This window comes from Elephantulus edwardii, unplaced genomic scaffold (assembly GCF_000299155.1).
Source record: "Elephantulus edwardii isolate Elephantulus edwardi_28Jun2011 unplaced genomic scaffold, EleEdw1.0 scaffold00003, whole genome shotgun sequence".
Classification (NCBI taxonomy): Eukaryota; Metazoa; Chordata; class Mammalia; order Macroscelidea; family Macroscelididae; genus Elephantulus; species Elephantulus edwardii.
In genome coordinates, this window is record NW_006399753.1 from 20753486 (window position 1) to 20769559 (window position 16074).

Genomic DNA, 16074 nt, shown 5'->3' on the forward strand with positions numbered 1-16074 from the left:
GTATAAGTCAGAACTGACTCAGTGATAACGGGGGATAGTAGGTGAGTGAGCAATAGCTTCCACTGCATCTAGGGAGGAAGAACAAACATCTTCTGCAAGCGATAGTTAGAAGCCGGCCCTCCTACAGGGTCAGAGCATCCCTGTCCTGCTCGCGTTCTAGAAAATTCAGAGCAGCAGGGAGGGGAACCAGTTAAAGGAAACCACGGTTCCTTTTTTATTTTAGATTGTAATGAAAATTTATCAAGAACTTAGATTTCCATTCATTCATTGTTCCACATTTTCCTCACTGCCTCCCCGCCCAGTTCACTTTTCTCTTTGAAAAAAGAAAACAAACAAACATTCTTTCATTGTTGTACAATTCCCTACTCCATACCCGAGTCCACTTTACTATGCAGCTCTTATTCTAGAATGTTGTCATGCAAATAATACCTAATCATATATTCCTTTTAAGCAGTTCTATCCCTCATCTGTTTCAATGCAGTATACATTATTTATCCCCTCTTTTCTTAGTTTCCCCCCAACCCCAATGGCCAGGCCAGTTTTATAACAGTGGCATTATGCAGTATTTGTCCTTTTGTGACTGAGATATTTCACTTAGCATAATGTCTTCCAGGGTCACCCATTTAGTATAATATTTCATGAGTTCCTTGTTTTTTCAGCGCTGCATAGTATTTAAGGACAGACCCTACTCAGAGCACACTCCCTTTCATAAGATTCTAAGCAATTAAGTCTTTGTCCAGATGACCCTGAGCATAGCCAAAAAACAGAGAATTTTAGTACTATGGTGGCTTAGCAGTAAGAAGCTGCTCTGCAACCCCAAAGGCACACAGTTCAAGTCCAGCAGCTGCTCTGCAGGAGGCTGGGCAATCCCCTCCAATGTCAGTAACTGCTTCTGAAGTCCACTGGAGGGTCCGCTACGGGTTGGTTCTGACTCAACAGCACACAACAGCAACAACAAGGAGGCAGTGAGAGTGAATGTGAGCCGGAGTGAGCAGTCTCTGCTACACTTATCACCACGTGGGAAAGAAAAGCATTTTTAAATTGCAAACTGGGAATTATTACTACTAGTCACATAATGTATGAATATTCAATGGATATTCTTTAGGAAAAAGAAAATCTTGCCAGAAGAAACTGTGAGGGGAAAAAAAAAATAGCCAATATGTAGGAAAGTCTGAACAAATAATAATTCGTAACATGTAAAAATAATAGTCAAAATGTCCAACGTGAGTTATTAAAAACACTGCTGAGCAACAGCTCATAAATTATAAATAAGTTTGTCCAAAGTGAAAAAAGTTCCAAGGACAGCATGTTAGCTGAAAAGAGCGCAGAAATACTAACTTTTTAGATGTCAAGCTAAACACATCTGCTAAAATTTCTAGGTAAAAGATTAAAATAACAGATATCATTTACAAACTAGTGGAGAGGGGAGTAAGAGAATGAGATTAAGAACAAAAAAACTACCACAAAAGGCAAATAAATAAAATCTCAACCAAGCAAAAGGGGAAGTAAATATTAAAGAGTGATCTGGACAAATAAACAGGAAATGATAAATCTACATGGTAGTGTAAAAAAGATATAATTTTTTTCTAAGTTTGCAATGTTTTACGAGTAAACACTAATTTCTTGAAAGGTATAAAAAGAAAAAAATTCATTGTACATAGGGTACGCTCTAAAATAGGCAGCGGTGATTTTTAGCAAAGAAAACCAGAGAAATAAAACAATCTGTAAATAGCAGGGTCTCTCATGTGTACCTTCAAAACCCATTTAAAGAGCAGTCTGAGAAGCCAAGCATTAATTTACCCTCCACTAGACTGAAGGCTTATGTCTGAAAATATGGGACTTTCAACAAGACCATCCACGATGAATATGTATGTGAACAAATTCTGGCCACAGAACAGTCAACTTTTAGTATCCTGAAGGAAATATATTTGTTACTTTTCATACCTTATTGTACCTCGTAATAATCATCGAAGAGTCTCCACAAACACACTAGATGATTTTGAGGGAGAAACAATTTTGATAAACTCTTGCACATACTACTACTTTGTCTTGTACTGAAGCTGGGCCAGAATATTTGGGACACAGCTGAGCCCTGCTCTGTGCTTTGAATTCCCCGATTCAACTAAAGGCAACAACAACTTCACGTTTGGTTAAAATTTTCTAATACACAGAATTCATCTACAACATCAAGTCTTGTGTACTCCTCACAATACCAGTTAAAGAGTTGGGGACTCTTTTATTAATGAGGAATTGGAGGTTCATGGTGATTCAATGACTTGTTTAGTTTTGTGATTTAAATGTAATGATTTTAGTATTTTTCCATATCTGCTTTTGTAGGATAAAAAAGCTGTTTAAAAGGGGGGGAAAAAAGTTTTATGTTCTGACCTTGAAAACAATGATATTATAGAGTTATAAAGGAGGACCTGTCAGGGTGGATCTCAGATATATTCAGAAGGTTCTTGATCTCTTTGTTTGTATAAGGAAATATAGTAGGAAAGTGCGAAAATGAAGGGTGTAGGGCCACCTGCAGTGATCTTTCATGCTGGAAGCCAGCTGTCATTGTGGGTTATGTACTCATGGTGCTGACCTTGTTGGGCTGTATGGGCTGATCTGCGTGCAAGGACAGGTTTGATTTAAGAATGTTCTTCTTGCCAAGCCTGGTTTTCTTTATTTGCTTGCATGCCCTTTCCTTCTTTTCTTTGGGAACTGTCAAACTCTCTGTGACTCTATGAACAACATCCAAACTTTGCCCTCTCTGGCTCCATCCTCACAATTTCCATCATGCTCAAACCCATGGTTGTAGCACTGTGTTACTCCATCTCACTGAGGGTCTTCCTCTTTTTTGCTGACCCTCTGCCTTTCCAAGCATGATGTCCTTTCCTGCATTCTGTCCCCAGGTCACTTACCATCAATGTGCCACAGTTTACTCACAGGATTAAGCAAAGAACACGTGTTGCAGTCAGCAGAGCACCCAACATATGCAGACATATAAGTGATAGACATTAATATTATTAAAAAGCTTTAATCCACAGGAAGCTTAAGCTTGGCAAGACTTACTGGGGGGCCTGCTGGTCCCAGAGTCCCTTTGCTGTTTTCAGAGCAGGAGCAGGAATGTGGAAGCTCAGGGCAGGTCTCCTCATCTCTCTGAAGAAGGAAGACAGCACAACTGTTACACAGCAGTCTATACAAATGGCTTTCTTAAATAAAACTATTTAATATTTTAAAGATTTTCAAGGGAACATTGGGTCAGAGATGCAAAGTGTATTCTCTTCTAACTGGAACTCTTTTCTATGAATACAGAATGGATGGTGCCTAGAAGTCACTTCCTATCCAATGGAATGTTGACAAAACCAGGCATGGAGTCCAGCTGAAAACAGATCATAACTTTTTGCCTTCGGGTCAATTCTGACTCATGAAAATCCTGTTGGGCAGAAAAGAAGTGTCCCATAGAGGTTCCCCAACTTTGAATCTTAGGGGAGCTGAAAGGCTTATCTTTCTCCCTAAGTGCAACTATGGTATATTTATACAATGGAGTACTATGCAGCACTGAAAAACAATGAACTTCTAAAACATTACACAACATGAGTGACCTTGGAAGACATTATGCTGAGTGAAATATCTCAGTCACAAAAGAACAAATACTGCATAATGCCACTGTTATAAAAGAGGACTGACATAGGCCTTGAGGGGAGACTGAGTAAGATGGGATAAATAATGTATACTGCATTGAAACAGATGAGGAAGAGAACTGTTTAAAAGAGATTTATGATTGGGTATAATTGTCATGACAGGAGTCCAGAACAATTATCACATAATTGGTGATTATCTCATTTGAAGGAAAATTAGTGCAATATGAAAGGCTTTGCAAACCTATAAATCTGGGGCCATTTGGACTTTGTGCAAATGGTGCCCCCTGGAGTTGTGCAGTATATACCACGTATGAAGAGAAGTGTTGGACCTGGTATGCCTCCTCCTTAACCACATCCTAGTTTTAATTCCATCAGAATGAATTACCCATGAGAGGAGTGTTAAATAATAGCTTCTCATCTCCAGAAAAAAAAAAATGGAATATAATTTCAAAAATGTCTATAAATGACAGACCAAATAATGAAAGAATTCTTACCAGGCCCGGAAGTTCGCAGCATTTGTCTTTATTGGCCCATAATGTGGAGCAGACAATATCAAACATCTGCAACTGGAACTGCAATTAAAAAGATAATTGTCACTCAGTGAAAGATATGCTATGCTCATGAAGATAGGTATTCCACATTACTATTGTGTAACAGAATATTATAATGAATTTTTTTAAACGATATAGCATTCTAATGAATAAATTAAACTAATTATACAGTATTATAATAAATAAATAAAAAACTAACGTCAACAGCATGAAGCTAATTTCACTCTTCACTCTGTGCTGTAAGATTTCTGTCTCTAATTATTCTTCCCACCATCTAAGCTCCTGGCTTATCATAGCTCTCCCTCTACCATCTCTACCTAAAAGCAAGCTGAGTTTCTGAATCTTCTCTGTCCCACCCATCAGCCTCTCCTAAAGGCCTCAGTAGCCACACAATACTCTGGGTGTCTCTTTCACAGCACATCTGCCTTCACACAATAGCATTATTTATACTATCTGTTCCATAGAATGCAAACTCTCCAAGAGACAAGGGTTGGAGTCCCTGTCATAAGATGCGGATACAAGAGGCATTCATGAAGGCTTGCTGAATTCATTTCCACCTCTTTAATTTATTCCCATGCTCAGCTCTTTTTGATTCAGGGCATAATGTAAGCTAGATACTATGAATACTGGAGGATGGGAAAATGAACAAATGCAGAATTCCCCGCCATCAAGGATCTCATTGTGATCAGAAGGCAGAGCCCCAAACTACCACAGACAATAGAGTAAGAGCCTTGTTAGAATCTTTGACAAGATTGAGAAAACCTGGGCCAAATGAATTTTGACTGAGCCACTGATCATGCTACAAATATTTAGATGGTCTTGCTCCATTCATCTACACTGGCAATCACTCAATGAACTATTTGAGAAAGAGGAACTTCATTAAACTTCTGCATACTCTCCATTTGGGCAATGTCCAACTGCATATACATCCATGGTTCCAACCTCAGTAAAATCTATTACATTAAAAATGTAAAGTCCATACAACAGTTCATACAAACAATTAGGGGCTACTTTGTGTTACACATCAAGATGTTATTATTATTATCATTATTATGTTAAAGATGTCTTAGTGTGTCTAGACGAGTGTCTTTAATGTTTTTATAAAGCTTTAGGCATACTTTCTATATAAATTCCATACTATACACTATAGACTGAAACAAATATTTGACTAGTTCAAATATTAAATAGCTATTAGGCATTATTGTACCTAGGGTTGCTATGAGTCGCAGGAGACTCAAAGGCACATAACAACACAACACATACGTAACTATGCTGACTTAAGTATGAATTAAACTTAAAGATAGACTTAGGATAGGAACTCATTTGTAATCTAATCTGTTTATAACACAGTGTATATAATACAGTGTTTGCACAATGTCCAAATAATATAACATCCTATTTCCCAGAATCTTTCATGGACAGTAAGCAATGTATCACTGTACTATCATTAAAGACTAACAACTTAATAAGCCAATCATGCTTAATGTACATTACTTCTTGTATTATTTTCCAATATCAAATTTGTCATCAACTACAAAGCTAGGAATGAGATTTTGGAAAAGGCATAACTATAGAGGCAGTTAAAAGAGGCCAGCGTTTACTGGGGATTCATAGAGAGGGATGAGGAGAGTGAACACAGGGCATTTTTAGGGCAGTTAAACTATTTAGTTGATACAGTAATGATACATGCATGTATGACACTATGAACTTGACAAAACTCCCACAATGTACAAGGCAAAGGGTAAAACACAATGTAAACTGTGGACTCCAGTTAATAACAAGGTATCAGTTCTGGTCCATGTCTTGTCAGAAATGTACTGCATGGATGATGGAACATATTAATAATATGAGAAACCATCTACAGAGCTAGGAGTAACACATATATAAACTGTCTAATTTCTGCAGATTTCTCTAGAAATTGAAAGTTGCTCTACCACACAGAATAGTAAAAAACAAAGCTGTTTATGTTTAAACAAATATCTCATGGGATCTGGTCCCTAGGTTTGGACATTTAGGTTCATGGTTTCAAGGACATCACAGTTAATTGGCCTAATAATGTAGTCAGTGCATCTGTTCTAGCTCTTAGATTAGAGAGGAATGTTAGGGGGCAATGGGTTACGTTAATGAGGGAGAAAGAACTCAGAAAATGAATGAGCATGTGTGTACAGCTCTAAGAACGTGATCAATGTCACTGAACGGCACATGTGGTAAGTGTGGAAGTGGTGCGCGTTTTCATGTATACTCCCACTGACAGTAAGAGAGAGAAATTTTAAAGGAAAAAAATCACAGTATGATAAAAGAGTCCGTTCTATCTGATAGCAAAGAGGGTTAAATTGGGCTTGCTTGCTTGTTATATTAAGATACAGACCTTGTAGCGAGTAGCAATCCCAATTTTGCATCCTAAGGTCAGTAAAATCATCCTTCATGAGTCAAGGCAGCCTGCTTTCTAGTTTCTACATTTGTGGCTCTCTGCCCCCCTAGCTCGTGTAAATATTTCAGAAGAAGTCCATCTTATCTGAGCTTGTGTAGGATGACCAGGCCACAGAAAGATAGCTTTTAAAAACATTGGGTTTTTAAAATGAAAACATTTCTAAAAGATTATTCTTGCTGATAATCACAAACGACACAAACATTTCGAGGTGAGGAGCACCAGAAAGTCAGACTGCTTGGACGTCAACCTGGATGTGTTCACTTATGAGCTGGGTTGTTCTCGTCGGGTTGCTTTAGATATTACAGTTTCAAATTCCTCCTCTAGAAATTCGTGTAACAATAGAAGCTGCTGATACGGGTATGATGAAGATGATATGAATTACTAGTTGTTGTCACAACTCATAGTAACCCTATAAACAATAAATCAGAATGTTGCTCTCTTCTGCATCACCCTTACGATCCCCTCTATGTTTGAGCCCCTTCTGACATTTGCTGTGTCAATTCATCACATTGACGGTCTTTCTCTCTCTGCCTCTCTACCTTTCCCTGTATTATGTCTTTCCCCAAGAATTGTCCCTTCCTGACAACATGCCCCAAGCATGAGAGATAATGAGTCATCATTCTTGACTCTAAGAAGCACACTGGCTGCACTTTCTCCAACCTTCACTATGAACTGTCGGTGTTGTTGCTAAATGCCATTAGAACTGACTCACAGCTGGCCCTGTAGCACGTTTTCAGAGGCTGTAAATTGCATGGGAGAAGATTGTCCTTCTTCCTCCCTAGAACGGCACGGGGGTTAGAACCACATGCCTTTGGATTGACAGCAACTCCTTGCCCACGAGGCCACCAGAGCTCCCTCGTGTTATGAATTTGTTGTTGGTTGCCTTCAAGTCGAGCAAGACTCATAGCGACCCTATGAACAAAAGGCCTGAAGCCCCTCTACAATTATCGACATTCATCAAAGTTCATAGAGTTTCCAGAGGCATATTGTTTATATAGGGAAATATTTATATCAGTCCCTGGAATATTTATTAAGAATAATAAATACCATTTTGAAAATCCATGCATAGCTACCTCAAAATTGAATTATTTATGTACAGGAGTATATAATACAGAGACTTAAAAATGAAATAAGAATTAAAAGAATACATTACTGAAGGCAGAAAAATGCTAGCATTTTCTTTTTATGATACTCTGTTTTCCATTGGGAAATCTTAGGAAATAATTAATAGCAGCTAATATTTGAAACTGTATTCCATTCCTTGCATATATGGCTTGCTCCTCAGATCCCTTCTTTAAGGTATGAAGAGAGCAAAGCCAATTATATTTTGTAAATTATAGTTCTAAGGTGAAAGAATTAATGCAATTTAAACCTACACTGTACATTTTGTGTCAGCTGGCACATTCCATTTTTTTGTGGTTTAATTTGCAGTGAGTGAATCTCTGGACTAATTTCTGAAATGCAGAGACTCCATTCTAGCCTTACAATGACATTTTAAGCAAGACATTTATTAAAAAGGGTCTATTATGACAGCACGATAGATTCGGTTAAGTATGCGAATCACTCATTCATCAAGAGATTTTCCACTTCTGAATAGAGCCCACATTATGAAAACATTTTCTGTGACTGGAAAGATTTACTTAAAGCAAAACGTTTTCTAAATGCAGTATGCACCAGACTTCCTTAAAGGTTTTCAAATAAATATTCATCATCTAATAACATATGCCTAACAATGTCTACATACAAACCTTTGGCTAAACTTTTGCCCCGTGGTGCTACTGGGATTCTGTGAGCACATTTTATTTTCTTACTCAAGGAACTGAATATCTACAGAGCTATCATTTAAGAAATACTCTGTGGGCGCCTTTTCTTTTACACATTCAATGATGTCAGTAGCCTTTTCTTTGTGTAGACAACAAATTTATTCATAACTGTTTACTATTGCAATACTTACTGGTTTTTCAGAATTTCCTTGGGGGCCTCTCTTCCAAAGCACATTTCTGAGCATTGATCTTTTATTTAAAAAATATATCTGGCATGGTTCGAATCCACCAGATGCCGGGAAAGGAGGGACAGTCTCCAACTGTACCAGTCAGATCTGATTTGACGGTACACAGACACACAAAATAATAATAAAATAAAAAAATATATATCTGATTTTTATTCTAAAAGCAATGGTGTATATATATTACACATATAATACACATTATATTCATGTACACATTAAATGAGATATGATAGAAATATTATGTCAAAATATCTCATGTTTGGCTGTTATAAAATTCAAGGCAACATGGTTTAAGAAGGCAGCCTCTTTTTATGGTCTACTTTTTGTAACTAACAAAACATTTTAAAAGGTATCTGTGAACAATAAGTAAATTAAAGAGAAACAATTTCCAGTCTTTTTTTTTTTTAAAACCATCTTTTTCAAGGGAATAGCTAGCCAATTACAAATGCTCTTTTTTCCCCATCTTTGGACATTTTTGTCTGGGCGTAGCACAAAAAGGCAAGTCATTTGGGGTCAAATGTTAGCATGAAAATAAGATTAAAATATTTCTCAGCAGTTATGTCATCAAGATCTGTGAATGGAAATTAACAGATTCGGGCTTCACTTTCCACTCGGTAACAAATTTTATCCCTTGATTATTTTTTCCACCTAGTATAACATAATTTACAATCTGAAATCAATTCATACTTGAATTTTTTCCCCTTCAATTTCATAGTGCATTGGAAACATTGCAACACACACTGCAAGGCCAGAATTTAAACTTGCACTTGGAGATTTGTACATTGCACAGGAACATTATGAAGAGAGTGTTGGATTTAAGAGTCTGTAGGTCATAGACCACAAGTTGCTTGTTGTTGTTTTACTTTCACTGACTCCTTATCAAGAGTAAGATTTTGTGAGCATTTCCCAATTGTCAAGCACTGAACTTACTGTTTTCACATGTTCTTAACAGGTCCACTGAATTCAAGGAAAGTATTAAGGCATAAATTAAATGGGGAATTCAAAATAAGGAGTTGTTGTACTTATTATTAACAGTATATCACTAGAATGTTTAGGTGTAGACAGATGTTTTAGAGGACAGGGTAGCTGTGATCACACTGACTGTTAAGATGTTAATTCAAACAATGGTGAGGCTTCATCTGGAAGCAATCATATAAGGTCCCTCCCTGGTACAGATCAGGTTCCCTCCTCTGACTGAATTTATGGAATCAACTTAGTCCAAGACTCAGAAGGAGAAAGCACAGAAAATTTACATAAGTCAGACAGAACACCTACTTCTCCATCTTCTCACTTTTTAAAAATTAAATAAGTTCTTATTTTATACTGGTTTGCTTATAAAATTTGTATACATTGTTTTTCACACTATTCCCTCATTAAATTGTAAAAATTTCCTTTCCTGCATCTACAAAATTAGGAGAAAGCATCTTTTCCTTGGGTTATCAGATAACAAAAACAATCTCAGAAATGTACATATCTTCCAACTCATATGGTACTCAATAAATATTAGCTTTGACTGTCTCTGGTTACTCATGGTGGACAGTGTTTGGTGGAGCTCCCTGATTAAAACAAGCTTGGAAGCAGGAGTGGCAGCCACTTCCGACACAGCTTGCCTCTGGAAACTCTACGAACTTGGAGAAACGATGTAATTTATACAAATGCTCAGGGCTTTCAGTCATAGGGTTACTATGAGTCACCTACGACTCGATGGCACTTAACAATAACAAATCATTGGTGAGGAGCTGTGCAGCCAACCCAAAGGCACACGGATCAAATCCACTAGTTGCTCTGCAGAGAAAGATGGACTTACTGCCTCTGAAAACCTGCCCTCCAGCAGTTATGAGGTGGATCCAACCCAACGGTACATAACAACAGGTACATAACAACAACGTTATCATTTTAGGAATGAAAAGAGATCGCAGGGTGAAGAGAGTCATTTCCTTATAATTTAACAACATTCACTTCTATAGGCTCCTGATTCGACTACGGCTGATTCCCTGGAAAAGCATTCCCTCAGTAGATGAAGTCCCAGGCATGAGGATGGCACTGGGCAGCACAGGGTCCAGGTCTGTTCTTGGGATGCTACGAGTCACATTTGATTTGACGGCACCCACCACCACCACCACCACCACCACCATGATATCATGTATTAGAAAGGAGGTCTCAACAACTGAGAATCAAGGAACTATATAAATATGAAATTTTTAGAAATGGAAGAAAATATCTAAGAAGCAAGATATCAAGCTGTTTTTAAAAATCATCCCTGATTAGCAACATTTCCATTTCATTAGTATCTAATAAAATAAGAAAGTTCTGAGAGTAGATGAAAGTCTACCCTTGAGTGTTTCCTCACGAGTGTTTTCAGGGTTAAGTCTGCTTATTAGGTTAGCCCCACTAGGGACTGTCATAAAATCTTGCATTGCTGAGCACAAGATGTTTTTATTACAATTGTGAATTATTTCAAGACAGTAGCAACTGTATCCCCAAACCCATTAATCTAGCCTCAACTCAACTCTGGATTTAAAAGGATCTATTTTCTTTAAAGGTCAGATCGTCTATCATTGGCCTTTTAAGTGTAATCTTAAATTTGCTAAGAAATGCTGTAGGTTGGTACTCCATCTCATATGATAATTGCTCCTCCTGGGATAACAAGAAATTCGGACAGGACACGTTCCTGTTGTGCTGGTTATAGGCTGTTCAAGGTTAGGGTGGGGGAAGCGGCTAGAGTGAAGATATATATCAAGATGATGTGAGAGATCCAGATTCTCTGGTGTTGTACGGCAACAATTAAGCAACAATTTAAAAAAAAAAAGTACATCTGAGTTTCCAATCACATTCCTGAGAGCTAACATAATATCATCCATTGCAACATCATCAAATTCTTGAGTAAGTGGGCTGACTAAAAATCCACTTAGCTATCATTTATAGACTTCAAAATTTTAACAAAAGCCACTACTTTTTTCCCTTGCTAGCCTTACAAAGACCTCTTTAATTATTGATTCCTATAAATTCCCCTTTGTCTACTCTTGGTTGGACCTTACTACAGAGGGTGTTCTGTTCCGTTTCTTGGCCAGAAGTGAAGATTTATTGCCAATAGGCTTGAAACCGACAGACACTTCTGTTTTCAGAAATGAAGTCTTTGACATTTATTTGGTCAGGTACTTGAACTGAGGAGGACCTGAGGCATTTGATGCAGAAGTGCAAGGATTGCAGCCTTCACTATAGATTGCAGCTCAATGTCAAGAAAAAAAAATATTCTCACCACTGTGCCAATTGGCAGCAACATGACAGATGGGGAAGAAACTGAGATTGTGGGCCACTTCAGCTTGCTTGGTTCCACAATCAACACTCTTGGTACCAACAGCCAGGAAATCAAAAGATGAACTGCATTGGGAAAATCTGCTATCAGGGCCCTCTCCAGAGTACTGAAGAGCAATGATGCTAGTCTAGAGAATAAGGTGTGCCTGATTCAAGCCATGGTCTTCATAATGACTTGCTAGACATCAGAGAGCAGGACAATGACTAAGGATGATAGAAGAAGAATCAATGACTTTGAGCTGCGATGCTAGAGAAGAGAATTGAACATACTGTGGACAGCTAAGAGAATGAAGAGGCTTTTCCTGGAGAGGGTAAAACCAGCAGGTTGCTCCTTGCAGGCAAGGATTTTTTTTAATACCATTTTTATTTTATACTGATTTACTTACAAAGTTTGTATACAGTGTTTTTCACACCAGATCTTTTCCATTTCCTTTAACCTCTCCCTCCACACATCAAATTGTGTGACCCTATGATTAACACCCTCCCTCCGCCCCATCCATCCTCACCTGTCTGTTCCCACCTTCCTTCCCTCCTTGGGTCCTCAGACACGTTCTATAATAATGGTCTTATACAGTATTTGTCCTTATTGGACTGAGTTCACTTAACATAATGCTCTCCAGTTTCTTCCAAGTTGGGTAGTAATTTACAAAATCATCATGGAGGCAAGGATTTTGAAGCTTCATTTCACATACTTTTGGTAGGTTGCCAGGAGGGACCAGTTCTTGGAGAAGGACATCATGCTTGGAAAGGTGGAGGGATAGCACAGGAGAGGAAGACCCTGGAGGAGATGGACTGACTCATTGACTGGAATAATGGGAGTAGGTGAATTGGAGACAAAGAAATCGGCTTAGGATAGGAGAGGAGGTTTCAAAGCTGTTGTAAATAGGGTCACACTATGTGTTGCAAGCAACTCAATGGCCCTTAACAACAACATGTAATTTTAAATACCTAAGTATAACTGTAAAATACATATTGTAATGAGGAAAAAGGATGATCTATTTTACTGAAAAGTTTGCAATGCTACACATAAAATACAATGCATGGGTATGTAGAGTTTAACTTCCCTTAAATAATGTCCAATCATATTATGTCTATGCTTTGTTTGTTTTTCTAAAGGCAAAGCATCTCTGCTTTTATGGGAAATCTCTTCCTTTGCAACTAACTGCCTCTGAAAATCCACTGGCGGGTCAGCAATGGGTTGGTTCCGACTTGATGGTACACACAACTACAATGGTTTTAAAGACCCCCAAACCAGACTCTCATAGCACTGGACCACAGGCTGGTAAGCCAGAGACCATAGCTCTGGACCCACCTCTTGAGCTCTGTCCAGAGATTGGGGTGGTTAAGAGAGTTGGGGTGAAGCCTGGTGCACTACGCTTCCCCTCTGAGTGCTTCCTCTCTCTGTGTTCCCACCTCCACTGCCATCTGCTCCTCTGGCCTATTAGGAGGCAGCAGTGAGGGGAGTGGGTTCCACTCAGGTCCCACTGGAAGTGGGCTCTCCTAAGATTTTAAAACCGTGTTTGCACAGATTCAAAATCGCATAATGTCTCACTTCACAGAATGTAAGTTGATGTTAAGAAACAAATATCAGTAGGTATAACATGAAACTTAAGAAAAGACATCATACGATACCCATTTGAATATGGATAATGTTCTACTCAATTTATGCCAAGTTTTCTTTGGGAACTAGCTGTGTATACGGCATTGTATTAGAGGCTGCGGTATGGGCCTGGGGGAGTAGCTGTAAACAAGTAGCATGGCATAGATTCTGTTTTGAGGAACTTTCATATTGGCTAGAGAGATGCAACAGCAATATATGAAAGGGTGAGAATCTGTGACAGCCCCAAATCAAGTGGTGGGTGCTAGAGTGTCAGAAAATAGAGCAGAGAGGAGAGAACAGGGGATCACTGGCAGCCCTCAGTAGAGCAAGCTGCATTATTTCTAAAACAAAACAAAACAAAACACACCAAGAGGACCAAATAATTTGGGTCCAGCATTTCATAGCTCTAGAGATGTTTCTCTTTCCTCAAGTGAGTCCTTTCATCCACCCCAGCATCCATCTATCCATCCATCCATCCATCCATGGTAACTTTAGTTTGCTCATCCTTATACACTCCTGATAGTGCTATTATCAGAGTTTCATTCATTAGGCAAGGGATGGGTGATTATTTTGTAAAAACAAAAATGTTTTAAAGATTTTCCAAAGATAAGTGTTAAATACCACACATAAAACATATCCATTAAAGTCTATCAAACAGACCAAGGAGCCTATATACACACAAAGCGTCTCTGCTCTGCTCTTGTTACTACAAAGAAGAGCTGCAACTACAATAAAGTCACTGTATCTGTCAGGACGGTTTTCTGAGGTGCAGAGTGAAAGGATGAGATTAGAGCAGTAGAGTGAGAAGTGTCCTCTGCGAAGCTCCTAGAAGGGCTGCGAGAAGGTGCAGGTACTGCCAGGCCATTCAGTCAACCTGTCCCCGCCCCATTTAATCAGCACCCATCTGTTTTAAACTTATTTTTTCACTGACTTGACATAGCACCAAGTTTCATTTATGCAAAAGGATCTTAAAAACTTTCAGAACCACCAGATCTTTCCAAACTTCGTGACAGCTGGCTAATTTTCTGGATCGAGTAAATTGGAAGACAGCGGTAGCAAGCCATCATTAACTTGATTATTCTACTGTATAGAAGAGGAATGTCAATTAGAACACGGGAATTGCTCATAAGAAGAAAAATCCTTCCGGCAAGTTGGTTCTAATTATAGAATGACTCTAATTAGAGAATGTTGCTAATTAGGTGTGAATTCATGGTTATAAACAAAAATCTTTGTACACTCCCCACCCCCCCCACCCCTTTGTGGGTAGGGAGTTGAGGAGAAATGTAATTTCTTTGCCAACTGGAAGTCTCCCAGATTTAAATTTCTTGTTAAATATATAAAAGATGTATTATTTAAAGCAGTGTGCTACTTAAATAAATATAGATGGTAAAAGGATAAACTTCAAGTTAACAATAGCAAAAGCCTACTTTCAAAATACTCAAATCTAAATTGAAAATGAGACTTACAGATCTTTCCCAGGTACAATCAGTATCTCCCTCACTGGTATGGATTTTTATGGAATTACATACATGAGTTTACCAATTTGATTCTAATTAACAAATTATGCCACAAACCCTCATATAATTAAAATTTTACTCTTTTAATTTTAATCTAGAAAGTAGACTCTCCTAATTCCTAGAGCATCCACCTTATAATACAGCACAGGCGTTCCAAAAAGACGTTTGAACATAAGTGTCTTTGTTCATTCAAGCAGGTCATTCCATTCATCCACCCACAAAACTTATTCCTAGAAAATAGCTAAGAATACTTTGAAAATCTCCCCCCCCCCCCCCGTAACAATAACACACTTCACTTTATCTACTTACTGGGACAGAGTTTCCATTCGGGCCTCTTGATCTGACCATTCTCCCCAGAACTTCCATTCCATCCACTGTGATATTGGCCGATGCATTTATGGCCTTCTCAGCTACTTGTTTGCAGTCAATAACCACTTTGGCGAGAGTCTTGCTGACAACAATGTGCAGCTGAATAGAGAGAAGGTTATTTTAGGAGCTGAAAAGCAGGAGGAAGCATCAACCAGATTTAGGTAATTGCCTGGCTTACCACTAAAAAGAATGAGACAAGGAATCATCTCACTACATATTTTTGCCCAAAAAGAAGTTTTCCATTTCTACTAACCTTGTTATTTTCCTCCTTTCAAGAACTATCTTGACTTTTATGTACTTAATATTATAAAAGAGCTTTAAATTATTCACTTAATAAACTATCTTTAAATTATTCACTTTTTTTTTTGCTGACTTTAAAATGTTTATTCTTTAAAAAAGTAGTTGCTTTTTACACAGCTATACAAAGTCCTTCATGTTTCTTTGGCAATGGAATATAATGGAATTTTACAACTATATTAAAAAAGTTACCTTTGCCTAAGAAACAGTATTTACTGTGTGTACATAGTTGACTGACAAAATTCTCTATCATCCAGCACCCTAATTAATTGAGCTATCTCAAAAGGGATATTATGGGATTTCCAAAAGAGAAAAAAGAAAGACACATACATACACTTTCTCAAAACACAGTATCAC

The 16074-nt window shown here is 38.1% G+C and overlaps 1 protein-coding gene across 1 annotated transcript in view; it reads right to left on the reverse strand.

The window, feature by feature from the left end:
- Nucleotides 1–16074, reverse strand: part of COL14A1 (collagen, type XIV, alpha 1) — a 226996-nt gene that overhangs the window by 75683 nt on the left and 135239 nt on the right. The window contains exons 33-35 of the mRNA XM_006879473.1: nt 15361–15519; nt 4124–4201; nt 3058–3144 (exon numbers count right to left, since the gene is read on the reverse strand). Coding sequence (XP_006879535.1) covers nt 3058–3144; nt 4124–4201; nt 15361–15519 — 324 coding nt within the window. The remainder of the gene's footprint in view (nt 1–3057; nt 3145–4123; nt 4202–15360; nt 15520–16074) is intronic.